Here is a 24,436-nt window from a genome sequence, read left to right as displayed (position 1 = left end):
GAGGAATGGTCAGGAATACTCAATGGTGGCAGGGGGCTTTTCCAGTCCTAATGATTCCATGATTCTAGGAGTTGTAGGAGGACTCTCACGCCCATTTTCCTTATAAAACTCTTTCTTCTCATGATTAGAAGGAAAATGATCCAGTAAGATTGGTAACTCTTAGAAAGTCACCAGCAGGAATCTCTCCTTCCCTTTGCACCCCATGGGCAGTAAGGGGCCAGAGCCGTCATTGCCCAGGGATGATCCCAGGATGGGATAGGGAATCTTTCAAGTGGACACAGTGGAGGGAGAATACAGAAAGACTGAGCCCTTTGTAGTTTTCAATTCCCTCCTCCCCAAGAATTACTGTCATGGCTCTGGATCTCCACCTCCTGCCGACAGTGGGAATGCCATCCCAGAGAAACAATTTCCCAAAGAATCTGCTCACGTTTGGATTTACTGCCTCAGGGCAGGACAGAACCAGAGCCTGAGCCTGGCTGTGCAGTGCCAGAATGACTGGCTGTGAGCAGGGATCCCATTGATCCTAAAGTCAGACTGGTAAAAGTGGGTCCAGAGGAGCCCACGGAGATGCTCCAAGGGCTGAAGCTCCTCTGCTCTGGAGCCAGGCTGGGAGAGCTTGGAATGTCCAGCCTGGAGAAGGCTCTGGAGAGACCCTAGAGCCCCTTCCACAGCCTAAAGGGACTCCAGGAGAGCTGGAGAGGGACTTTGGACAAGGGCCAGGAGGGCCAGGACACAGGGAATGGCTTCCTGCTGCCAGGGTTAGATGGGATATTGGGCAGGAATTGTTCCCTGTGAGGGTGGGGAGGCCCTGGCACAGGGTGCCCAGAGCAGCTGGGGCTGCCCCTGGATCCCTGGCAGTGCCCAAGGCCAGGCTGGACACTGGGGCTTGGAGCAGCCTGGGACAGTGGGAGGTGTCCCTGCCCACAGGAGGGGGCAGCACTGGATGGTCCTGAAAGTGATTTGATGATATTTTCTCACGCATTTTTTACACATCACCAATAGTGGAGCTGCATTAACAGAACAGCCACGCCCTGGCCCTCTCCCACACCAACCCCCAACGAACTGCTGAAGAACCCAGACACAGACAGACAGACAGACAGACAGTGTCCCTGGTGCTCACCTGACAATGGCACTGAAGATGCCAAGAGCACCTGAGGACAAAAGGCTCAGTCCCAACCTCACCATTAATGAATTCCCACGACAGCTGGGGCACAAACTGGGGTTGGACACCCACCTCTGCCTGGCCCCAAATCCTGATGTTTCTGCACCGAAGTATCAGCACAGGAACTGCTTAAATTTCTGAGGAGGTGCCAGTGCCCCAGACCCAGCTTGGAGTCTGTTCTACGATCAACACCCCCAAACACACCCAGCCTGGAGCCTGGGCTACCATCCATACCCCTGGGACCTCCCACCACCACCATCCTGCCCCTTCCCAGGGCGCAGTGGTGGGCACAGTACCCCGGCACCCTGGCAGGCCAGGCCAGGCCAGGAAACAGCCAAGTGAAGTGATGAAGTGGAAGAATGGGGCTACCCACAGCTGACCCAATGGCAGGGGGTGAAACCAGCCCCGGGGGTGATTCAGCAGCGAGGCGGTTCTGTAGGACCCCCCTAGGCAGGTACCACCGCCTGTCACCCCCACCAGCTCCAGCCCCCCACTAGCACACCCATCATCTGGGGGTGACAGGGGGCACTGGAGGGTGCCCCAGCACACCAGGACATGACTACAGCACCTGGAAGGTCCCAGCACCTCCCAGTCTCCTCAGAACGGTCCCAGTCACACCACAACAGCTGGAAATCCCCTTCAGCCCCCTGCCAAACCCCCACCCTGCAGTGCACAGGAATGACCCTGCTGGGGCCACGATGGAGCTCGGTGCCATGGTGACACCTGGCAGGGACCAGCCCCCCTCCCCACGATGTCCCCCTTGGGTGAGGGATGGAACCAGAGCCATGGGTACAAAACCCAGTGCCGCATCTTTATTGGGGGGGCAGTGGGGGGCCGGGGGCCGTGGGGCGGCGTGGGAGGCCAGGGCGTCCAGGGTGGGCAGTGTGGGGCAGGGGCGTGTGACGGTGGGACAGCAAGGGCTGGGGGGTGCTGATAAATAAGGGGGTGGGGGGTGGGGGTCCCGGCAGGGCGTGGGGACCCCCCGGCCTGGCTGTGCCCCCGCGGGGGACCCGGCAGCTCTAGGGCTCGTCGGAGTCGTAGAGCAGGGCGGCGCTGAAGACGGTGAGGGGCTCGTCGGGTGCGTGGGCCAGGCGCCCCGACACCAGGTCCACGCACAGCGTCTCGCCGGCCGCCAGCGGCAGCAGCAGGCTGAAGACGCCAAGGGCACCGGGGCTGGGGACCTGCGCGGCCACCGGCCCCTTCTCCAGCCCCTCGGGCTGGAACCCAGCTGAGTCCAGGCGGGCGATGCCATGGCCAGAGCGGGACAGGACGGCCTCCAGCCCCTCGCCCCGGTGCCCCGTCAGCACTGCGCTCACCAGGTACCGCCCGGGCACCGGCACTGTGAATGTGCCTACGACAGGAAGAGCCGATCAGGGACTTCCAGGGACCCCTGGTGCCCCCAGAACGGGCTTTGTACCCCCGGATCTCCTGCAGCACCCCAAGATCAGTGGGGCATCCTGGGACAGGCACGACACCGTGTGAGAAGCCCTGGCCGCCCTCACACCTGGCATCATGCTCCCCCCATGACTCTGCAGCTCCCTCCTACCCCACAGCCCCTACTGCAACATCCCTCACCCCAAAACCACCCCACAGCCCCCAGTGCACCCTCATCGTGCCGTGGGCTTTCACCTGTCTCGGGATCGTAGGCACCGCCGTCGTTGAGCAGCACCTGGTCGAAGGGGACAGTGCCTGGCTCCGTGCGTTGGGTGCTCAGGGCAGCCGAGAAAGCGACGCGGGACACCGAGCCCGGCTCCCCGACCTCTCCTGGGCACGGTGTCAGGATATGGCACCCCTGTACCGCCTTCCCTCACCCCCTTAACCCTCCGCAGCCCAGCAGCCCCTGTCCCCCGAGCTCAGCAGCCACACCCCCTGACCCCTCCATACCCTCCCCTTCAGTGTCCATGCCTCCTTGACCACACGTCTCCACCATGTGCCCAGCCCCTCTGCTCCCCAGCCACCCAGTGCCCTGTGCTTGCCCATGCCAACCCAGACTGCCCCCCGCTCCCATTGCAGACCCCCAGTCTGCAGCCCCTCCCAGCTCCCCACGTGCCCCAAGCCCTCCATGGTCCTCCCTGCACCCCTAGCCCCAGCCCTACCTTTCTCTCCGGGCAGCCCTGCAGGAAAGATGAGGAAGGGCTGCAGGGCCAGCTTGGGGCGGGACCCCCGGGGATGGGGTCTGGCCACACCCGCATGGTCGGGGCACATGGGGGGGGCTGAGCCTTACCGGGGGGGCCCATGGGACCCTGTTCTCCATCCTTGCCAGGGGGACCAGCGGGGCCAGGAGGGCCTGTCTCGCCCATGGGGCCAGCAGGTCCAGGGGGGCCGGGGGGGCCTGGAGGGAGGAAGGGGTTAGAGCCACCTTGGCCCCATGGCTGGTGCCCCCATGTGTGATCTCCCCTTGTCCCCACACACTGCAGCTCCACAGCTGGGATCCTCCTGTGGTCTTGTGTGCCCACACCACAGCACCACCCAGCCAAGCCCCTGCCTCCGCACACCCCACTGCTGCACTCCCTGCTGACCCCGTGTCTCCACATCCCCGTGCCCCCACACCTCCACCACCATTCCCGCAGTCCCACGTGCCCACCATGCCCCATATCCCCATGTCCCCACAGACCCGGGATGCCCTGTCCCCCCAGAGCCCCCATGGTGCCCCATACGCCCCCATCCCCCCAGTCCCTTACCCCCCTAATTCACCGTATCCCTGCAGCCCCACGCCCCCTGCAACGCCCCACGTCCCCCCACGTCCCTGCAGCCCCGCAGCCGCCCGTTTCCCCCCCGTGCCCCCGCACCGTGTCGCTCCAGCTGTGCCAGGCGGTGCAGCTCCCCGCGCAGGTGCCCCAGGCTGGCGTTGAGGGCGCCGAGCCTGGGCGGCAGGTCCAGCGCCTTGTCCAGCAGCGCGGCCTGGGCGCGGGCCGTGGCGTTCAGGTCCCGCACGGCGCCCCACAGCCCGGCCACGTGCCGGCCCAGCCCCTCGCGGACGCCCCGCAGCCCCCCGGCCACCGCCTCCAGCTGCTCGCAGACCCCCTCCAGCTTGGCCACGCGTGGCTCCAGCCCTGCCGGGCAGCCCCCGGCCCGCGCCAGCTCCCGCGCCAGCGCCTCCAGCCGCTCCTCGCTCTCAGCCTGTCGCGCCGCCGACGCTGCCGCTGCCTGGTCCAGCTCGGCCACCACGCGGTCGGTGACGGCGGCCAGCTGGCGCTGCCGGGTGTCCTGCTGCTCCAGCGCGTCCTGCAGCCCCTCCACCGTGGCATTGAGCCTGCTCAGGGCCGAGAGCGCTGCTGCCAGCTCCCCCCGCAGCACCCGCAGCTCCGAGGGCGACGTGCCCCCAAAGACACCGAACCCCTCCAGCGGTGCATCCAGCTCCTCTGGCTCTGTGGGGCCGGGCTGGAGCTGCTCCGGCTCCCGGGGGGGCAGCGAGGCGCAGGGCCGGGAGCAGGGGTCACCGCTCAGGTCCCCAAGAGCCGCCTCCAGCCGCCCTGTCCGGTTGCGGAGCTGCTCCAGCTCCTCGGCCAGCGCCTCCCCCCGCGCCCCCAGCAGCCCTCCCAGGGTCCCAGCCAGCTCGTCCCCCCAGAGACCTTCGGTGTCCTCTGGCTGCCGGAGGTGGGGGCCGAGCACCCCGTCCTGGCCTGGGCAGGGCTGGCCGCAGCGGGCCAGCAGCCCCTCGAGCTGGTCCAGGCGGGCGCCGCGCTGTGCCCCACTCGCCACCAGCCCCTCCACTGCCCGGCTGAGGTTGGCCAGGCGCCCCGACAGCCCACCCGGCCTCCCCTCGGGCTCGGAGGGCCACGGGCCGGCGCGTGAAGCGTTCAGCCGCCCCTCCAGCTCAGCCAGCCGCCGCGCGAGCACCTGTCCCGGCCCCGGCACCGCCGCCGGCACCGGCAGCCCCTCCAGCCGCCGCTCTAGCTCGGCCAAGCGACGGAGCAGGTCCGGGGACGGGGGGGCCACAGGGGCGGGGGCCAGGCGGCTGCTCAGGCTGCTGATGTGCCGCTGCACCGACTCCACTGCATCCCTGTTGCGCTGGTCCACCGAGCCCACCAGCTTCTCCAGTGCCCGCATCCGTTCCCGGTCCTCGGCCGCCTGCCGCCGCAGCCCCTCCGTGCCGGCCGTGCACGCCGCGCACATCTCCTGCAGCCGCTGCTCCAGCTCATGCAGCGCCGCCGTCCCGGGGCCCCCCGGCCCCCCTGGGCCATCCCGGCCGCCCTCGGTGCGGCGCAGGCGGGTCTCCAGCTCCTCCAGCCGCCGCTGAAGGTGGCTCAGCGCCTCCCGCACTTCGGCGGGGGGGCCGTCAGCCGGCTGCTCGCCCCCAGGCTGCCCCTCCACTGCCGCCCGGGGCGGCTCCTGCCCGGCCCGCAGCTCCTCCAGCTGCTCGCTCAGCCGCCGCACCTGCTCCTCCAGCCGTCGCACCTTCTCCGTGTCTCCACCACCTGCCATGCACCGCCAGGGTCAGCGTCACGGTCACGACCACAACACATTCCCCCACCAGCGCGTTCCCCACCACCGCATCCCCCGCCCCAGCACTACCTTCACCCCCCAGGCCACTGAGGGGGTTGCCGAAGCCAGAGAGTGTGGGGCGGCCGGGCCGGGGTGGGGGACGGCCGGTGGGCTGGGGGGATGCTGGAGAGGGTCCCTCACTGCAGTCCGGGCCCGAGTATCCCTGGCAGCAGCGCCAGGCCAGCTCCGACACCGTTCGCTGGGACACCTTGTAGCGGGGCCGTAGGAAGCTGCGGTACCTGCAGGCGGAGGGGACAGGGGGTTTGGGGGTGCCAGGAGGGGTGTGGGGCTGCCCCAGAGGAACAAAGCCAGCACAGGCTGTAGCTTGACCCAGCAGCGCCGGTCTCTTGCTCAGTGGCCAGTGGTCAGGGGGGCTGCCCCTGCCCAGCCCTGTCACCAGTATCACCCCAACACCAGTGCCATCCCATCACTGGTCCAGAGCGCTACGGGGTACCCCAGGGTTTTGGCTGCACGTGATGGGGGGGGACAGTGGCCGGTCACCCTCCAGCACCACTTGAGGCCACTGACTCTTGCGCAAAAGTAAACATGACCCTGGGATGGGTAAACAGCAGTGGCGGCAGCATGGCCGTGGTTCGCCCTGGCTCTGTGCTGCCCCCCAGAACGCCCCGAACCCCTCTAGAGCCCTCCAGCCCCATCCCGACCCCACTCACGCCAGGACACGGGGGCACTGGAGCTGCCCCCAGGGGCAGGGCTGATAGTCTGGCTTGATGAAGCTCTCAACACCATCCTCCACCACACAGCTCACGCTGCGTGTCACCACGTAGGCACACCAGTTCCTGCCGGAGGGAGGGGGTCAGGGCATACACCCGGAATGTGCTGGCACAGGGCATCATCCCGGCACACACCAGGCATTGTCCTGGTATGGACCGAGCATGGCCCATGCTGGGCATCATCTGGGCACACACCAGGTGCTGTCCTGCATACATGAGGCATCATCTCGGCACGGAGCAGCCACTGGCATTGCCCTAGCATGGACCTAGCATCATTCCAGCACACAGCAGGCATTGTCCCGGCACACAACATGCACAACATCCTGTCACACACTAGGCATTGTCCTGGCATAGAGCAGGCACCAGGCATCACCCTGCCAGAGACACCAGCAACACCCCCCGCCCCAGGCATTCCCTGACACACACCAGCTCCCCAGGCACACCCCGCATCCCCCGGCGCGCTCCTGTGCTTGCCCAACCAGCCCTACCGGTAGCACCGTCATGGCCCAATGCGGCGGGTTAATGGGCCGGCTCTTGCCCCTCAACCCACCCTGGCGACCCTGCAGAAACGGCTGCAGCCCCCAGCCATGCGGCTGCCCTGGGGAGCCCTGCAGGGATGGGGCTCTGCCAGGAGCAGGGTGCCAACACCCCATCACACCGGGCTGTGGATCCTGCACTGCCTGGCCCACGGACGGGCGCCCTGCATGCTGGCCCATCACTGACCCCGTGTTCCCTGCCCCCCTCTGTGCCGCTGGGCCAGGAGCAGCTGGAGCAGCCGCACACTGGGTCCCCAGCCCAGCCCCACAGGCTGTGGGGACCCCAGCCCCCCCGCGTGGGACTCCAGCCTGGCCCCGTTGCAGGGACCCCGTCGCAGCCTTATATGGTACGGACCCGAAGCCCGGAGCCCAGCTCGGGCCCCCAGCCCCACGGAGCAGCCCCCCGGGGAGCGGCCCCTGGGCCTGGGTCCCCGCTGCGGGGCCCCGGTGCGGCGGCCGGTTCCCGTCAGCCCGGCTGGTTCCCCTCAGGCCCCGGCTGGATTCCAGCTCCTCCCCGGGGGCCGCCAGGAATTCCTGCGCCGACGACGGCCCCCCTCGTCTCCCCCCCGGTCCCAGCCCTGCACCCGCGAGGCCCTGGGACCCCCGGGCTGCCCTGGGGTCCCACCGTCCCGCACCGGGGCTGTCCCCACCCCAGGCGTGGGATGGGACCAGAGCTCCCCTGAAAGGGCAGGATATGGGGACACCCCCCGTGCTCCCCGTGCCACGGGGATGGAGGGCTGCACACCCCGACCCGCGGAGAGCCCCCGCTGAGCCCCCAAAGCTGCAGGTACCGGCTCCACCGTGTCGGTGCCCCACGGCGGCGCTGGAGGTGCCCCTCCCCAGGGACCCCAGGCTACGGCCATGTCCTGCCATCCCCCCCGAGGCCACCGTGGGGCCGGGGCAGCTCCAGCCCTGCGGATGAGGTGATGTGCCCGCGGTGAATACGTTGTGACCCCAAGCCAGCGTGGGGCCGTCCCCAGCCCTGCGCCCCTGCAACGCCCTGAACCACAGACAGAGGCTGCCCCACGGCCCCACGCTGCCCACGGCACGGGACAGGACGAGGATGGGGAGAGGGTAGGTCCAGGCCCCTATCCCCCTCTCCGGCAGCGCTGACCCACGCCGGTGGATGCCGAAGACAGATCGGCCCAGAATCCTCGGCCCCGCTGCACCGGCGGCCCCCACCCTCCACGTGCGCCCACTGCCCACCCGCTCCGGGCCCGGGGGAGCCCCCAGCCCCGGCGGGACCCGCCGCTCCCCGGGCTGGACGTGGCACGTGCCGGTGCCTGGCCGGTGCCGCGGTTCCCGCCTAGATCGTCCCGGTGCGTCCCGGTGCTCTTGGCTCCTACCTGTGCCGGCTGGCGGCCCGGGCACCGCTGTGGGCCGCGGCCGGGCCGGGGGCGAGCGGGGCGGCCCCGCCGGTGTAGAGGCTATACCGGGGGGGAAAGTTGGCGGCCAGGGCCTGTGCGGCCAGAAGGCACGGCCAGAGCCAGGGTGCCATGCTGGGCTGGGGCGGCTCCGCTCGGCTCGGTTAGCCTGGTCCAGCGCGGCTCAGGACCGCATGTGGTGTCCCGTCGCGGCTCCGCGGCTCTGGGCGGCTCGGCACGGCTCAGCTCGGCTCTGCCCTCCCCCCGGCCGCCCCTCGGCCAGCCCCTCGCCACCAGAGCCGCCCCGCCGCCGCTGCCCGCCGGCGGGGTCCCCGGGGCCCCCCGCTTCCTGCCCGCCGCCGCCCCCGCCCCGGCCGCGCCGGGCACCGCGGCCCCCGCCGGCCCCGCCGCCGCCACATCTGCTCCTCGTTAGGCCGGGCCGGGGCTGGGGCAGCCAGAGAGGCCGGGCAGGGGGCCAGGGCGCGGGCGGCCAGCGAGGCGGCCGGGGCTACCTCTGCGACACCGGCACGCCACGGTCACCGCTCCGCCACTAGCACCAGCACCGGCACCGGCTTCGCGCGGTGCCCCGCGTGTCCCCGACCGTCGGCGCCCTCGCTCCTCACCCCCGCACCGGGCACAGCAGCGACAGGTCCCGCCACCACCACATCCAGCAGTGCCACGTCCCTGCGTGCCCGTGACCCTGTGCCAGGTGACGCGTCCCGGTGCCAGTACCGAGCCGGGGGCTGCCCCACGGCCCCAGCCCCACCCTGACACCGTGCTGGGGATACTGGGGGCACTGGAACGCCAGAGCTCACACCGCGGCCACCCCGGGCCGCCGTGGCCCTGAGCCCACGGTGATGGCATGGCTTCCCCGGACCGCGCGGTGACGTCACGGCCTCGCGGTGACATCACGCCTTGGCCCTGGCCCCACGGTGACGTCAGGGCGCGGGAACCCCCCGCCCTCGGGGAGCCGCGAGTGTGGGTTAAGCACAAACAGCTGCCGGCAGCTGGAGGGGGGAGGGGGCGGGGGAAAGGGACATGGGGGAAGGGGGATGCGGGGGAGGGAGACACCGGGGAAGGGGACGCGGAGCTGAGGGGCCCGGGGCTGGGCTTGGCCGGGACACAGCCGTGGCTGTTCCCAGGGGAGGGATGGTGTCACCTCCTCTGTGCTCTCAGAGGTTGTGGGGAGTTGTGGGGGGTCACAGAGGGCTGTGGGGGTCGTGGCTTTGCCGTGTCCGAGGGGACTCCAGACAGCGCTGGGGCCCTGCGGCCGAGCGTGGGGAACAGTGGGGGGGCCCCGCTCTGCCCCAGCACAGCTGGGGGCGCAGGGGCGGGCACCGGGGCGGGGTCGGGATCCCGGGGGGACTCGCTGCTGGAACCCCTCGACTGGAGACCACCCTGCAGTGTGTCTCCCGATACACCCCAGCACGTCCCAGCGCATTCCAGTACACTCCAGCTCAGTGCGTCTCCCAGTGTGCCTCCACACACCCCGGTATACCCCAGTACAGCCCAGCGCGTCCCAGTACGCCCCAGTAGGTGCCAGCAAAGCCCAGTGCAGCCCGTCCCGCTAAAGCCCCGCGGCGGCGCCCGCTGTCAGCAGCTGTAATGAGCTGTCACTGGTGTCATTAGCGCTAATTGGCCGCGGCCGCCCCCGGCTGCTCGCCCCGCCCCCGCCCTCGCGCCGCGCCTTGTATGGAGAAGGAGCCGGCGGCAGCCGCCAGGGGGCGGAGGGCGAGGGGCGGGCCCGGGGCCGTGACGTCACGAGCCCGCCGCTCGGCCGCGGCCCGGTGGCCGTGACGTCACCGCCAGGGCCGCGCGCCTCCCGCCGTGCCCCGCGGCCGGAAGTGGCGCGCTCGCAGGCAGACGTGTCGGAGCGGCGGGCCCGGAGCGCGGACAGCGGGAGCCCGGGACAGCGAGAGCCCCAGGCAGGACCGGGAGCCGCGGGGTTCCGCTGGGGGGGAGCACCCGCGTCGGGGCGTGAGGGGCCTTCAGCGGGTCCTGCTGGGGGTGGGGTCCCTCCGCGGGATGCCAGCGCGTGTGTTTCCCCCTCCCCCGCAGGATGATCACGGACGTGCAGCTCGCCATCTTCGCCAACATGCTGGGCGTCTCGCTCTTCCTTCTCGTCGTCCTCTACCACTATGTGGCCGTCAACAACCCCAAGAAGCAGGAGTGAGGGAAGCGCCGGGAACCCCTGCACGGCGATGACGCCGCACCGGCACCGCCGCCCCTCCCTCCCGCGGGGCCGCGCCACGGAGCCTCGGCAGATCCGAGCGCGGGGCCCCGAGAGGCGCGAGGCCGAGCTTCTTCCAAACCAGCTTTAACACAAACACGATGATACACGACAAAACCGTGTGACGTCACAACCCCCCCGTCGGTCCGGGCCTCTCGTCCGGGCCCGCGGGGAGGAGCGGGGCTGGGGTGGGAGCACGGGAGCCCCTCGGCCGGGCCGGGCGGGAGGCTCAGCGCAGGAGGAGAGGAGCTGTTGGCAGGAGCTGGGAAAGGGGGGACCGGTGTTCGGGTGCTGTGGTGGGGGGCAGCGGCGTGGGCAGGGGGCCCGCAGTGCCCTTGCCCAGGTGCTGCCGGCACGGGGCAGTGCAGGGCCGGGGGACCCCTGCCCGCGCCGCAGCTCCCCGGCACTGCGGGGCCGTACCTGGGGGTACGGGCCCCTGCCCCAGCACAGGAAGGGTCCCTCGGTGCTCGGTACTCTCACGGGGGGCACGGAGGCCTCCGGGCAGAGCCCTGTGGGACAGAGACTGGTGTCAATGGGGCACAATGCTCCCGCCGGCCCCAGCTCCTCGCGCCTCACAGGCCCCTGTCTGGCGGTGTCCAGTCACCCAGCTCTCCCTGCCTGGCGGGGGCTTTGCTCTGGGCTCCCACTGCCCCGCTGTCGGCAAGAGCTCTGAGATGACCTCACACCACAGCTGGCAGCAGCACCTACCCAGGCCTCTCTGGGGCTCTCCGGGCGCTCAGCTTCACTGGGAGCACCTGTGGGAGAGGGGAGAGGAGGATCAGTGCCAGGTCTTTGTCCCTGGGGTTTCCCCATGTCTTGGGTAAAGGTACGTGGGACAGAAATATCTGGCAGACCCCACAGGTGTGGAGGCTCCCAGCCCCTGAGGGGCTCCCAGTCTTTGGGGCAGCCCGCCAAATATGTCCCCCCCAAAGGTCTTCCCCAAAGGGCCCAGCCAAGCAGAGCCATGGGGCAGCCCCTTCCCAGGGCACAGGCCCTGCTGCACCCCCAGGTTCCCTCCCTGCTGGTGCCTCTGATACCTGCAGAGGTGCCATATCCTGGAGCTCTTCCATGCCTCGCTGGGCCTCCCGTGGTCTGTGGCTGGTGCTCAGCGCTGCTCGGGTGCCCGTGGGCAGAGTCCCTGTATGACAGAGGAGACAGAGCTCAGCCCGTGTTGGTGAGGGGCTCTGTGCCCTGGTGGAGTCACCAGCTGCCCATGCTGGGCACGGAGGCATCATGGGGCATATTGGCACAGCCTAGTGACACAGTACCCTGCAGTGGCCACACACCAAGTCCCCCTCCCTGCCAGCTTTACCAGGGCCAGGCCCCCACACAGCCCAACACCGAGGGGGTGCCCTGGCAGCGGCTGACGCTGGCTGCAGGATGTGATGGGCACAGAGCTCAATCCCAGCCGGCACTGCCAGTGCAACGGGCTCTGCCCCGGCTCTGCTGGTGGTTCTGCACATCACTGGCCCCAGCTCCAGCCGAGTTCTTGGCTTGATCTCCCATGGCACTGGTGTGACCGTGCTGGCCAGGCTTAGCCAGAAGTGAGGAGCTGGGGGCACAGGCATGCCCTCTGAACCAGGGTATGTCCTGGAGCATGGGACACTGCTCAGCCAGGCAAGCTGGGGGAAAAAAGGAAGGCATTTGGGGGCCTGGCTGCAGTGGACAGCACCGAAGGAACACCTGAATTACCTCAGTTTTGCTCCTGGTTTCTGCTCACCCGGTTAAACAGTCTTTATCCCAACCCAGTTTTCTCCCCATCCCACTGAAAACGTGAGGTGGCAGGGGCATGTTCCCCACTGGGGTGAAGCCAGGGCCAGACCCCACAGCAAATGGGACCCTGCAAGTAGGAGCCTGAGCTGGGCAGGATGTTCCAAAACCCCTGCTGCCATTGGAGGTACTGGCAAGTGGCAGCTGGCTTCACCTGGACTAAAACAGCACAATCTGGTGACCAACCTCAGCCAGCAAAGGCCAACAGCAGCTGAGGGTGTGACTGGGGGTCTGGCAGAGACCCTGTCACCCTAACATGAACACAGGTCTGGGCTCCCCAGGATGTGGCCAGGCTGGAGTGGGACATGGGGAAGAAGGGGAAGGGTGGGACAAGACCAGGGGAACAGGGTCTTCACCCCGTGCCATCCCAGCCCCCACCCTATCACACCTCCAAACACTCAGCTCCTTCCCCACTACTTGGGGAGCGCAGAGGCTGGGATGGCACAGCCGGTGTGAAGGCACCAGCACGGGGCTCAGAAGGCAAAGCCACGGGGTCAGAGCATCCCTGGGCCACAAGCCCCGGGTAAACACAGTGGTGCCGACAGTGCTGGACCCCTCGCAGGTGGGGAGTGGCGGCACTGTGGGAAAAGGTGGCAGGAGAGCTGCCAGCAACTGGAGTGGGGAACGCTGGATTGGGCAGGCAGGGAGCAGGTCAAGCTGATGCCAGGGTAGGGGAGGAAGAGCTGGGTCCCAGTGCCAGGCAGCATGAGGGTGCAGTGTGCCATAGGGCACTCTGCTGGTCACTGTGCTGGAGGAGGCCGTGCCAGTGGGGACCATGGATCAGGCTCTGCCCCTGGCTCACACGGTCTGTTCCTGCTTACACCCCCAACTGTCCCCAGTCCCTTCTGCCAGGGATAGGGCCAGGGGTCGCTCCAGGTGGGCCCGGCCAAAGGAACAGACGGAACAACGTGCCCATGAGAACATCAGCCTTTTATTTCCTCCCCACCATGTTCTCATGGCAGACAAGACACAGTCATGACAGAAGGCTGGGCAGCAAACCCCGAGGACAATGCGACAGACACCAGAGGAACACAGAGGTCAACACAAGCACAGCTTCAGGCACACCCAGGCACACAGGCTGGCACCTGCCCCCAGCTCAGCATGGGGACGCTTTGGAGCATGGTGCCCCCAGGCCTGAGCCCCACAGTGGATGGGAGCACAGGGGTCCCACTGCCTGCCCCCACGGCCCTGAGCCCCTGCCCCACGGTGGCAATGCCGGCATAGAGGGCGTAGCCAGTGCCTTGCCTGACTTTGGCACCGCACTGCAGCACATCAGCCCGCGCCAGAGGGGAGTCTGCATGTTGGAAACCCCCTGGTGCGCCCTGCCAGCTCACCTGACCACAGCCACAGGTCACAACCCACTGTTGCCCAGCCAGTGCCTAAAGAGGAGAAAGGCACTTTGGTGTGTCCCTACTGGCCTCAGGAATGCTGGGAGCAGTGGAAAGTTGAGCAAAGGTTTTCTGTACTGGCTTCTCCAGAAGCCCCGTGGCCCTGGCACTGGGGAGGGGGGCATCTCCCTGCAGGCCCAGTGCCCAGGGTCCCCCACATCCCAGTGGAGCAGCAGCAGCTCCTGCCCAGCCAAGGCTGGAGGCCCGTGGAGCAGGAGCTCAGCTGGGCTGTAAAACTGAAGGTGTTGCTGTGCAGTGTCAGCCCTGACCCGACTCAGGACCCTCCTGTGGGGACAGGGGCCCCTCACATGCACTGTTCCACACAAACCCAGTGTCACTATGTCCAACCAGGACATGCTGGCGCCGACCTCCCTCAGAGCTGTGGTCCTGCACAGCAGCTCGACAGGTGCTGCAGCAGGCGTGCAAGGGGTCCCCAGCCTGGCTTACCTCTGCCCAGGGCCGGGGCACTGCTGCCACTCAGGGGGCTCTGGGAGGCTGTGGCCACAGCTGGGGGCCTGGGGCTGCCGAAGGTGAAGCTGGGGGAGGCTCGGATCCGGGGGGAGTCCTGCTGGCTGCCCCCGCTTCCATTGGTGCCGTTGCTGAAGCTCCTGGCACGGACCAGTGCGTTGTCAGAGGCCGAGATGGGCAGCCCACTGGAGAGGTGAGAGATGGGGGTCAGTCCAGCACAGTGAGGGGGGCTCCCCTCTGCACCCCCCACCCACTATTACAGCCCAGCACCGAGTGCTGAGCGGCTGTGGCACCACCTCTGGCAGAGCTCTGGACTTCTCCACAGGAGCTGGTGAACAGCTGGGGACAAGGATGCCACCAGGATGTCCCTGAGAGCCTCAGCCCCAGTGCCCTGTGCCATACATCGCTGTCCCAGTAGCATTGTCTCCCACTTCCTCACCCCCAGTCCCAGATCACAGAATTGCTGAGGCTGGAAAAGGCCTCAGAGACCATAGTGTCCAACCCTTCCCCAGCACTGCCAAGGCCACTACTATGCCATGTCCCCAAGTGCCACATCCACACAGCTTTTAAATCCCTCCAGAAATGGAGACTCCACCCCTGCCCTGGCCAGCCTGCGCTGGACAGTCCTTTCCATGAAGAAAGTGTTCCCAATATCCAACCTGAACTTCCCCTGGCACAACTTGAGGCCATTTCCCATTGTCCTGTCCCGTGTTCCCTGGGAGCAGAGCCCAACCCCCACATGCCTCCACCCTGCTGTCAGGGAGCTGAGGAGAGGAAGAAGGTCCCCCCGAGCTTCCTCTTCAGCTCCCTCAGCCTCTCCCATCCCAGCCTAGCGCTTATGCAGGAGAGACTTCCCAGGTTACTGGGGCAGGTGAATCCCAACCAGTTCACTCTCTGCCCTTCTCTGCTGATGGCTCAGAGCAGAAGGACTGATGCCTGCAGTTCCCAGAGCTTGGCAGAGCTAGGGCCAGGGCACGTGACCCTGGCAAGTGACTCACTTGGGGACATTTATCATCGCTAAGTGCCGTTATCCTGCAGCTCCCGCGCTCGCCCCAGCCAGCCCTTACGTGGAGCTCCTGGGGGGGGTCCTGGCACCTCCTCTCCTCCGCGGGCCCCCGCTGGCGCCGCGCAGCCCCCGCACGTGCTTCAGCATCCAGGCACGCAGGTTGCCCAGGCAGTTGTGCTCCGAGAGCACGATCCGCGGCCAGGGGTTGCAGTCAGCCATGTCCAGTGCCGCCACCGCCACCGCCCGGCCCACCTGCCCAGGAGAGGGCACAGGTGAGGAGGGCAGGAGGAGAGAGGAGGAACAGGAGAGTGTAGGGCACAAGAGAAAGGTGCACTGGTGAGCGTGAGAGGGCACAATGAGAGGGCACAGTGAGTAAGGCGACCATGGGAAGAGGGGAAGCATGGGGGAAGAAAGGGGGACACAGGGAAGGAAGGATACAGTGGGGGGCACTGGGGAGAGGGGCAGCAGTGAGGGGGGCACAGGGAGAGGAGGCCACCAGGAGAAGGGGGGCATGAGGGGAGATGAGGGTACCAGGAAGGGAGGATTCCAGGAAGGGAGAATGCCAGGGAGTGGGGGCACTGGGGAGAGGGGCAGCTCCCTAGAGCTTGGGACAGAAAAGCACATGGAGGAAAGAAACCCCAGCCCCAGATCCCAGCCCACCCAGGCTCCACTGGGCCCTCTGTACCTGCTCAAAGAGTTCCACGGTGTATCGGGAGGGGAAGGCAGGTGGTGGCGGGGGGCTGGCACGGCCGTTGTCATGGCAGGCCCCCGGGATGCTGTTCACCGAGCGCCCCGTGTTGTAGTTGCACTCCAGGGTGTAGCTGTGGGGCACGAGGGAGTCCCCGTTACCCCATGAACCCACAGCAGGCCTGGGGTCATCCCACAAGTTCCCCTGGGAGAGCCACTTCAGCAGATTCAGGGCACTGGAAAGGGGGTCCCATTGCACCAGGAAGGGGGTCCTGCTCCAAAGCACACAGAAATGCAGGGAAAGTGGCAGGGTTTTGAGGACAGCACCATCCGACAGCAGGAACAGCCCATGCCCTGTGTGGGGATGCAGGGATGTACCAGAGACCAGCATGACGGGAACTCGGGATGGACGTCATGGGGCCCTGAGGGTGGCACCCAAAGTGCCAAGGTCCCTGTGAGGAGACCTTTCGGTCACCTCTGGAAGCTGATGGGGAATGGGGGGGGTTCCCTGATGGGTGGAGAAAGGGAATTATCTAATGTCAACACCAGCAATCCAGGGAGTGGGTGGCCACACCCTTCCCCTGACCCTCAAGGTATCTTGGAGCATGTCCTCCCAGAGGATAAGGGATGGAGAAGTGTGGGCTAGGAGCTGCCAGTTGGGATGGCTCCCATCTGTCCCACTGCCCAGAGACAGCTGCAGGGCCAGTACAGCAGAAAACCTGAGCAGCTCTGTCCCAGTCTGCCTGAGGGATCACATGTGCTCATCCCAGCACTTTTTGGGATGTCGCTGTTGGATCACCAACCTGGGCTGCTCCAGGTCAGTCACAGAACAAACTACCCCAGTGACCCAAGCCCAAAGCCCCATGTGTGTGTTTGTTCGTGTGGGGCTGGACTGGTGCTGGACATGAAGCTGCAGCTGAGCACACAGCAAGCACTGAGGAAACTGAGAGAACCTCCAGTCTGTGGGTCTGGCTGCCTCACCCAGTGATATGTTCCCAGCACATGAATGGGCCAGGAATATCCCATCCCACGTGGGAGAGCGGTGGATCACAGGTATCCCTGACTCACAGGATCACTGAGGCTAGAATGTCACACACAGCCATGGCGATGCTGTGCCCACTGCAACTCCGCTTAATTACAGCTCAATACAGACAGGAATACCCAGCAAAGAGGAGAATTCCCCTCAGAAAGCCGTGCAAGAGCAGGGAGAAGAAGCAGCTGCAGGAGGGATGGGAGGGACAGGAAGGAAAGCAGCCTGGCTGAGCCTGTGTCTCAGGAACATGACTAGGCCCAACTTCTGCTGACATGCCCTGGGGCCATGTGGGACACGTCTGTCCCACGGAAGTCGTTCCCCCTTTGTCCAACATCCCACACCTAGCACAAGCACTCAGTGCCAGGCCGGATGGGCCCCTGGTGCTAGCCTACCTGTGGATGATGCCCAGGGCCTTGTAGACGGCCACACGCCCGCTGCCCTCCTTGGACTGCCCGTCCCGCTTGTCCCGGGCGTACATGTTCTTCTCCGAGAAGTTGCAGCCCGTGAAGTCAAAGTGAGGTGAGTTCAGGGAGATGAGTTTGGGGAACAGCATGTTCTCCACCTGCAGAGTGCAGGGAGCAGCAGGGGTGACCGGGGGCCCTTGGCTGCTCATCCTGCTCCAGTGGGACCAGTGCTGAGCACAGGGTTGTACCAGGGTCGGCTGGGCCCACTCTGCCCACAGTTCCAGGGTCTCACAAGCTCCAGCTGTGCCCAGGGCATGCTGCCCACCCCCTGCCCAACTCCCAGTGGGCTCTCCTGACAGCCAGCTGGGAGGATAGGAGGGAGCCCAGTGGCATGGCTCTTCTCCACCCTTAGTCCTCAGAAGGGCAGCTGGCTGCTGGCCCATGCCAGCTCCCAGGGGGAATCTGAGACCTCCTGCTGCCCTGGTCACCAGACTGGGGGAGGAGAGAGAGGAGGAAGAAGAAATGAAAAGAGAAGGAGAAGGAGAAGGAGAAGGAGAAGGAGAAGGAGAAGGAGAAGGAGAAGGGAGAAGGGAGAAGGGAGAAGGGAGAAGGGAGAAGGGAGAAGGGAGAAGGGAGAAGGGAGAAGGGAGAAGGGAGAAGGGAGAAGGAGGAGAAGGAACTGTGACAGGGAATTCTGTGCCCCTCTCCCAGCAGCTGGAGCACTGGGGCCCCTGGGCAGTAGGCAAAGCAGCAGGAGGATCCTGGCAGCTGCAGCAGCCCGGATTCCGGCTGTGCCCTCACCTGGTCGTTCTCATCGCTGAAGCTGTTGCCGTACATGAAGCAGCCACGCTTGGATGCATGGCCGTGCAGGTCCACGTAGTAGGCCAGGCCACTGTCCCGGGGCGCAATGGGCTCTGGGGGCTCAGCAGCTTCGGGGACAGGGGATGGGGCAGGCCTCCACGGCCCCTCCTCACAGTGCTCGCTGGTGTGGCTCGATGGGAGGATCCAGGCAGCTCGGTCTGAGCTGTCTGATAGCCGGGCGTCCTGAGCCAGGCAGGAGTGGGTGCCGGCATGCCAGGTGCCAGGGGAGTTGCGGAGGTTGTTGGTTTTGTCCAGCTCTGATAACGTGGCCTCCACGGCCGGAATGGGACAGTTGGGAGATTTTATGCTCAGCAAGTTGGTGCTGAGTGGGGAGACAAACGTCCTCCAGTCCGGAGAGCCCGGCAGGACACGGCTGTGGATGTGGTGGTAGAGCAGGACGGCTTTGGCCCCGTACACCGCGGGGTGCAGGTCTGCATCGGGGTGCAGGTACTGCCTGTTCAGGTTCACCCCGCGGGAGTCGGTTCTGCACAGAAAGAGCAGAGAGACGTCAGGACCTTCCAGGGTGCACCAGCAAAGCTGAGCTCACCTTGGAATGCCAAGGGCTTTGGGCTCTGTCCTGGAGTACAATGGCCAAACCAACTCCTCATGGCCAGAAGGTGACAGAGCATTGAGAACCTCAGTGTGGCAGAGCCCTGCATGATCCTCCCCAGAGACAGGAACAGAGCTGGGGAAGGGGCTGGAGCACCAGGAGTGGCTGAGGGAGCTGGAAGGGCTTGGCCTAGAGAAAAGGAGGCTCAGGGAGGACCTTGTCACTCCCTGCAACTCCCTGACAGGAGGATGGAGCCATGTGGGGGTCAGGCTCTGCTCCCAGAGAACAAGGGACAGGAACAGAGGGAACCGCCTCAAGTTGAAGGGAAGGTTTAGGCTGGATATTGGAAACAATTTCTTAATGGAAAGGACTGTCTAGCCCTAGCACTGGCTGGCCAGGGCAGGGGTGGGTTTCCCATCCCTGGAAAGATTTAAAAGCCATGTGGATGCGGCACATGGGGCTATGGCTTAGTGGTGGCCTTGGCAGTGCTGGGGGATGGTTGGACTCGATGGTCTCACAGGGCTTTTCCAACCCAAGTGAATCCAGGATTCTATGATTTTTATAAACTTTACCAGCTTTATGAGATCCCTTTTTCAGCAAACTCACAGCCTTTTCCATATCTACACCCATCAGTGAAGGACACTCACCTTTTACTCACATCTATCAATCAATATTCAAATAAATGGTTTCTGCTTCTTTTTCCTGGGGGAATGGTTGGACTCAGTGGTCTCGGAGGACTTTTCCAACCCAAATGATTCCACGAAACACAAAGCAGGCTCCCAGGCAGGAGAGCCCGGTCAGGCTCTGCACTCACCGGTAGTGGCCCCGCACCACCCCGTCGGGGTTCAGCATAGGGATGAGCTTGAAGACGAACATCCGCCGCAGCATTTGGGCACGGGGATCCTCCTCCCGCAGGATGAAGTCCAGGAAGCCGTTGAAGACGAAGCTGGAGGGGGTTTCTCCTGGGTGGACTCTGCTGCTGAGAAAAAACACCTGGGGACAAATAGATGGGGTGAGGGAGGTGTCCTGCCTGCCCCAGGATACTGAGATAGGGAAGAGTCCCACAGACTTTGCTCCACAACTCTGCCCAAATGCTCCAGCCCTTGGGGACATGACACCATTCTGGTCACAGACCACAGTAAGGTGCCAACACATGGGCCACCACAGGGGCTGCTGGCCCCCCGTCCCTGGCCCAGCCCTGACGCCAGCACAGTCTCTCACCCTCTTTCCGGTGAAGCAGCGTGGACGGGGTGTGCTGGTGTCTGGGAAAAGCTTGTCCAGCCGGGGCTCCCGCTTCTCCTGCATGCCGTGGCATGAGGTGATGGTCAGCAGGTCCACACGCAGCTTGTCCAGAGAGTGGCAGAGCAGCTCCCGGTGGTAGTAGACTGAGTCGAGGGGGCTGCAGGGAGAGAAGGGGTCTCAGCCAGCCCCAGAAAGCAAGGGAGCTCCCAGCTGGGTTGGGAATGTTGTCCGCACCTGCAGCCCGAGCTCTGCACCCCGGGAGCTGAGCGGCCCCAGCCCCACAAGGACCACCCCCACATCTGGGCTGTTCACTGCTAGATACCCTCAGAGGCTGCTGGGGACACGAGCAGCTGTTCCTTCAGGGCAAGGAGGATGGCCCAGGGCTGGGGTTTGCCCTGCCCAACCCCCCTCAGCTGTGGAAGCAGTGATCAGCTCGTGCACAGACAGACCTGGCAGAGGTCAGGTCAGCCCATCAGAGAGATAATGCATCCCAGCAGGTGGAACAGAGCACTGAGGGATTCATCCCACCAGGGAGATAACCCGTTCTGGCAGGAGGGACTGGGCTCCAGAACAATAAGGGATCCTCTGGAATCCTGTGGGTTGCTCAGGGCGAGCTGCTGCCACTGCTTGTGCAGAGCTGGGGCACAGAGAAGCACGGGCCAGACACTGACAGGGAGGGCACAGAGACCCTCCCGCTGCAGACAGAGCTTCCCCATGGGAAAAAACACAAGCAGACACAGACCAGGAAAGGTGTGAAAGCCAGGAAGGTGAGACAAAAGCCAGGAAAGGGAATGTGGGGGGCACACCTGCTGGGAGACATGTGCTTGCAGTCCTGGAAGCGGCCATCCAGCTGTGCCAGCATATCCTGGCAGTCAGTGTAGGAGAAGGGGTAGCAGAAGGCAAAGTAGGTGGTGGCCCCGCGGTGCTCCAGGAAGCGGTGCACGAAGGACAGCACGAACTGCGTCTCCACCACCTGCGACGGACATGCAGAGGCCTGGGCACAGGCACAGGGGCAGAGCCACCCTAGCACACCCCCACTGCTCTCCTCTGGCCCCCATCAGGCACTGGGGGTGCCCGTGGCCGCTCGCCCTTGGCCATCCCCATGGGAGTCTCTGCAGCTGGCTCTGCTCAGGTTGAGACACGCTGGTCTGCTCCCTGCAGAGCCTTTGGCTCTCTGTTCACCCCACTTGTCCCGTCCCATGTCAGGAAGAGGGAGGGATGTTCTATCCCCAGAAATGTCCAAGGCCAGGTTGGACAGGGCTTGGAGCAACCTGGGAGAGTGGAAGGTGTCCCTGACCATGGCAAGTATGGAAACAAGATGAACTTTAAGTTTCCTTTCAACTCAAACCATGCCAGGACTAAGTGATTCTCTCTAGCCCCTGTTCTGTACTTCAGAGGGGGGGTATTGAGGGGGTTGCTGCTTCCCCACAGCAGGGCATGCAGAACAAGGAGGGCCCAGACCACAACTCTCCTGGGCAGTTCCAACCAGACCAGAGAAACCTCCTGGGAGTCTCATGCCTCAGCTGTGCCCCCCAGGGCTCCCCCCACCCTCCAGGTGTGCCCCTCACCGGGGCAGCAGCACCTGCTGTCACAAAGAGCTGTTTTCAGGCCACTCAGTGAAGGGGACGGGAAGCACAAGTAGTGCTTGGGATGGAGTTTCACATTCCCCCAGGGAAAACACCCCATGGCAGCCTGTGCCCAGCCCCAGCTCTCCTGAATGTGGCCCTGGGAATGGGCTGTTGCTGCTTCTATCCCTCCCTCGGAGATGCCAGTAACAAACCAGCTGCTCCACCAACCCAGCAGAAGCCGGGGGTCACTCTAGTGCAGGAAGCAAAGGCTGTCTGCGCTCCCAGAGCTGCCCCTGCCACGAGCACAGGGCCCCTGGCTGCCCGACCCTCACCCCAGCGCGGGGAACACCCCACGCTCTCACCTGGAAGCTGGGCCGCTGCCGGATGCGCTCCCAGCGCGGGCGCACGGGCAGGGTGCGCACGAAGGGGGTCATGCCCTGCGCGTACAGCCGGCTCTGCTTGTTCATGTTCAGGATGTGCAGCTTGATCAGCTTCCCCGGGGCCCCCCCCCGCACGCTGAAGTAGAACCAGGACCTGGGGAGGGATGGAGCGGCGCCGCCTCAGCCCCTGCCCGGCGGTCCCCGACCTCTCCGGTGTCTCTTCCACCCACCCAGCCGGCCCCACCAAGAGCCTGTCAGAGCCCCAGCAGAGGCGGACCCAGACCGCCTGGACCCCCTTCCCAGGGGGCCTCTGAGCCCGCTACTTCCCCGAGCCCCTTTCCTCAGTCCCCCAACCCACGGACCCCTCTTCCCGAGGCACACCCACGTGGAACCGCCCCGTCCCGCCAGAGCCCGTTAGACCCCCCCGGGGAGGGCACAGAACCCCCGAACTCTCTGCCAGGGCACGCCTGACGCCACCGCCTTCTCCAGCCCCCTTCCTCAGCCCCCCAGCCCCACCGACCCCCCCACACGGCACCAGCCACCCCTGGGCCCCCCGCCCGGTACCAGTCGCCCCTTCCCCGTTTTCTCGCCCACCGGTACCTGTTGCCGTTCTCATACTCAGTGTGGGCGCAGTCGGGCCGCGTCCACACGTTGAACTCGTAGTCGGCGGGGGGGAGAGCGTTGGCGCGGGCGGCGGGGCCGCCCCCCAGCTCTGTCGGCCGCACCTGCTCTACGTGTGCCAGGTTCCCCGAGTCGAAGCGGGAGCTGAAGAGGAGACCCCCGCAGCGGATCTCCATGGCCCGGCAGGGCCGGGACCGGCATCGCCACGGGACGGCCCCGGGACGGCCGGTACGGGCCGCCCGGCAACAGCAACGCGCGTGGCCATTGGCTACCGCCTCCCAGCAACAGGCCCCCCCATTGGCTGGCGCCTCGGCAACGGCCGCAGCAGCACTGGCGCTGCCGCTCCTGCCCGACCACGCCCCCTCCCTGACCGTGCCCCCACCACTCCCTCTCATTAGCATGGACACGCCCCCTCATTAACATAACAGCGCCCACCGCTGGGCTCCGCGCGGGCAGCGCTGCCGGCCGTGTGCACGGACACACCGGGTGTGCACGGACACAGGGGTGTGTATGGACACCGGGGTGTGACCGGACAGAGGGGTGTGTATGGACACCGGGGTGTGACCGGACACAGGGGTGTGTATGGACACCGGGGTGTGACCGGACACACCGGGTGTGACCGGACACAGGGGTGTGTATGGACACCGGGGTGTGACCGGACACACCGGGTGTGACCGGACAGAGGGGTGTGTATGGACACCGGGGTGTGACCGGACACAGGGGGTGTGCATGGATACAGGGGTGTGTATGGACACCGGGGTGTGCACGGACACAGGGGTGTGACCGGACAGAGGGGGTGTGCATGGATACAGGGGTGTGCACGGACACACCGGGTGTGACCGGACAGAGGGGTGTGTATGGACACCGGGGTGTGACCGGACACACCGGGTGTGACCGGACACAGGGGTGTGTATGGACACCGGGGTGTGACCGGACACACCGGGTGTGACCGGACAGAGGGGTGTGTATGGACACCGGGGTGTGACCGGACACACCGGGTGTGACCGGACAGAGGGGTGTGTATGGACACCGGGGTGTGACCGGACACACCGGGTGTGACCGGACACAGGGGTGTGTATGGACACCGGGGTGTGACCGGACACAGGGGGTGTGCATGGATACAGGGGTGTGTATGGACACCGGGGTGTGCACGGACACAGGGGTGTGTATGGACACTGGGGTGTGACCGGACACAGGGGTGTGACCGGACACAGGGGGTGTGCATGGATACAGGGGTGTGCACGGACACACCGGGTGTGTATGGACAGAGGGGTGTGTATGGACACCGGGGTGTGACCGGACACAGGGGGTGTGCACGGACACAGGGGTGTGTATGGACACCGGGGTGTGCACGGACACACCGGGTGTGCATGGACACACGGAGGTGTGACTGGACACGGTGGTGTATGGACAGGGATGTGAACAGACACACCGGGTGTGACTGGACACAGGGGGTGTGACCGGACACGGGGGTGTGCACGGACACACTGGGTGTGACCGGACACAGGGGGTGTGCACGGACACACCGGGTGTGACCGGACAGAGGGGTGTGTATGGACACCGGGGTGTGACCGGACACAGGGGTGTGTATGGACACCGGGGTGTGACCGGACACAGGGGGTGTGCACGGACACACCGGGTGTGACCGGACAGAGGGGTGTGTATGGACACCGGGGTGTGACCAGACACAGGGGGTGTGCATGGATACAGGGGTGTGCACGGACACACCGGGTGTGACCGGACAGAGGGGTGTGTATGGACACCGGGGGGTGACCGGACACAGGGGTGTGTATGGACACCGGGGTGTGACCGGACACAGGGGGTGTGCACGGACACACCGGGTGTGACCGGACAGAGGGGTGTGTATGGACACCGGGGTGTGACCAGACACAGGGGGTGTGCATGGATACAGGGGTGTGCACGGACACACCGGGTGTGACCGGACAGAGG

General features: G+C 65.7%; 3 protein-coding genes across 6 annotated transcripts; 1 reads left to right on the top strand and 2 right to left on the bottom strand.

The window, feature by feature from the left end:
• Positions 1-1,952: 1,952 nt before the first annotated feature.
• EMILIN1 (elastin microfibril interfacer 1) lies at positions 1,953-9,269 on the bottom strand. Of its 2 annotated transcripts, none has more exons than XM_069011954.1 (8): positions 8,902-9,269; positions 6,319-6,444; positions 5,678-5,886; positions 3,952-5,580; positions 3,387-3,494; positions 3,259-3,276; positions 2,792-2,926; positions 1,953-2,513 (listed from the first exon to the last, which is right to left on the bottom strand). In XM_069011954.1, the coding sequence occupies exons 1-8, from the start codon at positions 8,943-8,945 to the stop codon at positions 2,182-2,184; spliced, it is 2,601 nt and encodes an 866-aa protein (XP_068868055.1). In that variant the 5' UTR covers positions 8,946-9,269; the 3' UTR covers positions 1,953-2,181. The 2 variants fall into 2 exon arrangements, with proteins under 2 accessions (XP_068868055.1, XP_068868054.1); XM_069011953.1 differs by lacking the exon at positions 8,902-9,269 and adding an exon at positions 8,261-8,576.
• Positions 9,270-10,095: 826 nt separating this feature from the next.
• OST4 (oligosaccharyltransferase complex subunit 4, non-catalytic) lies at positions 10,096-10,625 on the top strand. The gene is made up of 2 exons (XM_069011952.1): positions 10,096-10,203; positions 10,337-10,625. The coding sequence occupies exon 2, from the start codon at positions 10,338-10,340 to the stop codon at positions 10,449-10,451; it is 114 nt and encodes a 37-aa protein (XP_068868053.1). The 5' UTR covers positions 10,096-10,203; position 10,337; the 3' UTR covers positions 10,452-10,625.
• Positions 10,626-10,718: 93 nt separating this feature from the next.
• AGBL5 (AGBL carboxypeptidase 5) lies at positions 10,719-22,722 on the bottom strand. 3 transcript variants are annotated; one of them, XM_069011951.1, is made up of 13 exons: positions 22,466-22,722; positions 21,848-22,019; positions 20,724-20,890; positions 19,897-20,074; positions 19,490-19,668; positions 18,066-18,609; positions 17,253-17,422; positions 15,826-15,961; positions 15,202-15,392; positions 14,114-14,319; positions 11,546-11,646; positions 11,217-11,263; positions 10,719-11,017 (listed from the first exon to the last, which is right to left on the bottom strand). In XM_069011951.1, the coding sequence occupies exons 1-13, from the start codon at positions 22,660-22,662 to the stop codon at positions 10,738-10,740; spliced, it is 2,568 nt and encodes an 855-aa protein (XP_068868052.1). In that variant the 5' UTR covers positions 22,663-22,722; the 3' UTR covers positions 10,719-10,737. The 3 variants fall into 3 exon arrangements, 2 of the variants coding, with proteins under 2 accessions (XP_068868052.1, XP_068868050.1); XM_069011949.1 differs by having other exon boundaries at positions 11,217-11,646; XR_011150074.1 differs by lacking the exons at positions 10,719-11,017; positions 11,217-11,263; positions 11,546-11,646 and having other exon boundaries at positions 14,232-14,319; positions 15,133-15,392.
• Between the last annotated feature and the right edge of the window lie 1,714 nt (positions 22,723-24,436).

This window comes from Aphelocoma coerulescens, chromosome 3, assembly GCF_041296385.1.
Source record: "Aphelocoma coerulescens isolate FSJ_1873_10779 chromosome 3, UR_Acoe_1.0, whole genome shotgun sequence".
In the NCBI taxonomy this organism is placed as follows: Eukaryota; Metazoa; Chordata; class Aves; order Passeriformes; family Corvidae; genus Aphelocoma; species Aphelocoma coerulescens.
The sequence above is the reverse complement of the archived record's forward strand: the minus strand, read 5'-3'. Positions and strand labels throughout refer to the sequence as shown.

Bases quoted from the DNA above. Each gene is read 5' to 3' on its own strand.
- EMILIN1 (XM_069011953.1), bottom strand. From the start codon at position 8,412: ATGGCACCCTGGCTCTGGCCGTGCCTTCTGGCCGCACAGGCCCTGGCC. The intron at 3,495-3,951 runs GTGCGGGGGCAC...TCCTCCCTCCAG, and splicing joins GGCACAGCTGGAGCGACACG to GCCCCCCCGGCCCCCCTGGA. The intron at 2,514-2,791 runs GTGAAAGCCCAC...TTCCTGTCGTAG, and splicing joins TGCCTACGATCCCGAGACAG to GCACATTCACAGTGCCGGTG.
- OST4 (XM_069011952.1), top strand. From the start codon at position 10,338: ATGATCACGGACGTGCAGCTCGCCATCTTCGCCAACATGCTGGGCGTC.
- AGBL5 (XM_069011949.1), bottom strand. From the start codon at position 22,662: ATGGAGATCCGCTGCGGGGGTCTCCTCTTCAGCTCCCGCTTCGACTCG. The intron at 22,020-22,465 runs GTACCGGTGGGC...ATCCCTCCCCAG, and splicing joins GAGTATGAGAACGGCAACAG to GTCCTGGTTCTACTTCAGCG. The intron at 11,018-11,216 runs GTAGGTGCTGCT...TCTGTCCCACAG, and splicing joins AGAGCCCCAGAGAGGCCTGG to GGCTCTGCCCGGAGGCCTCC.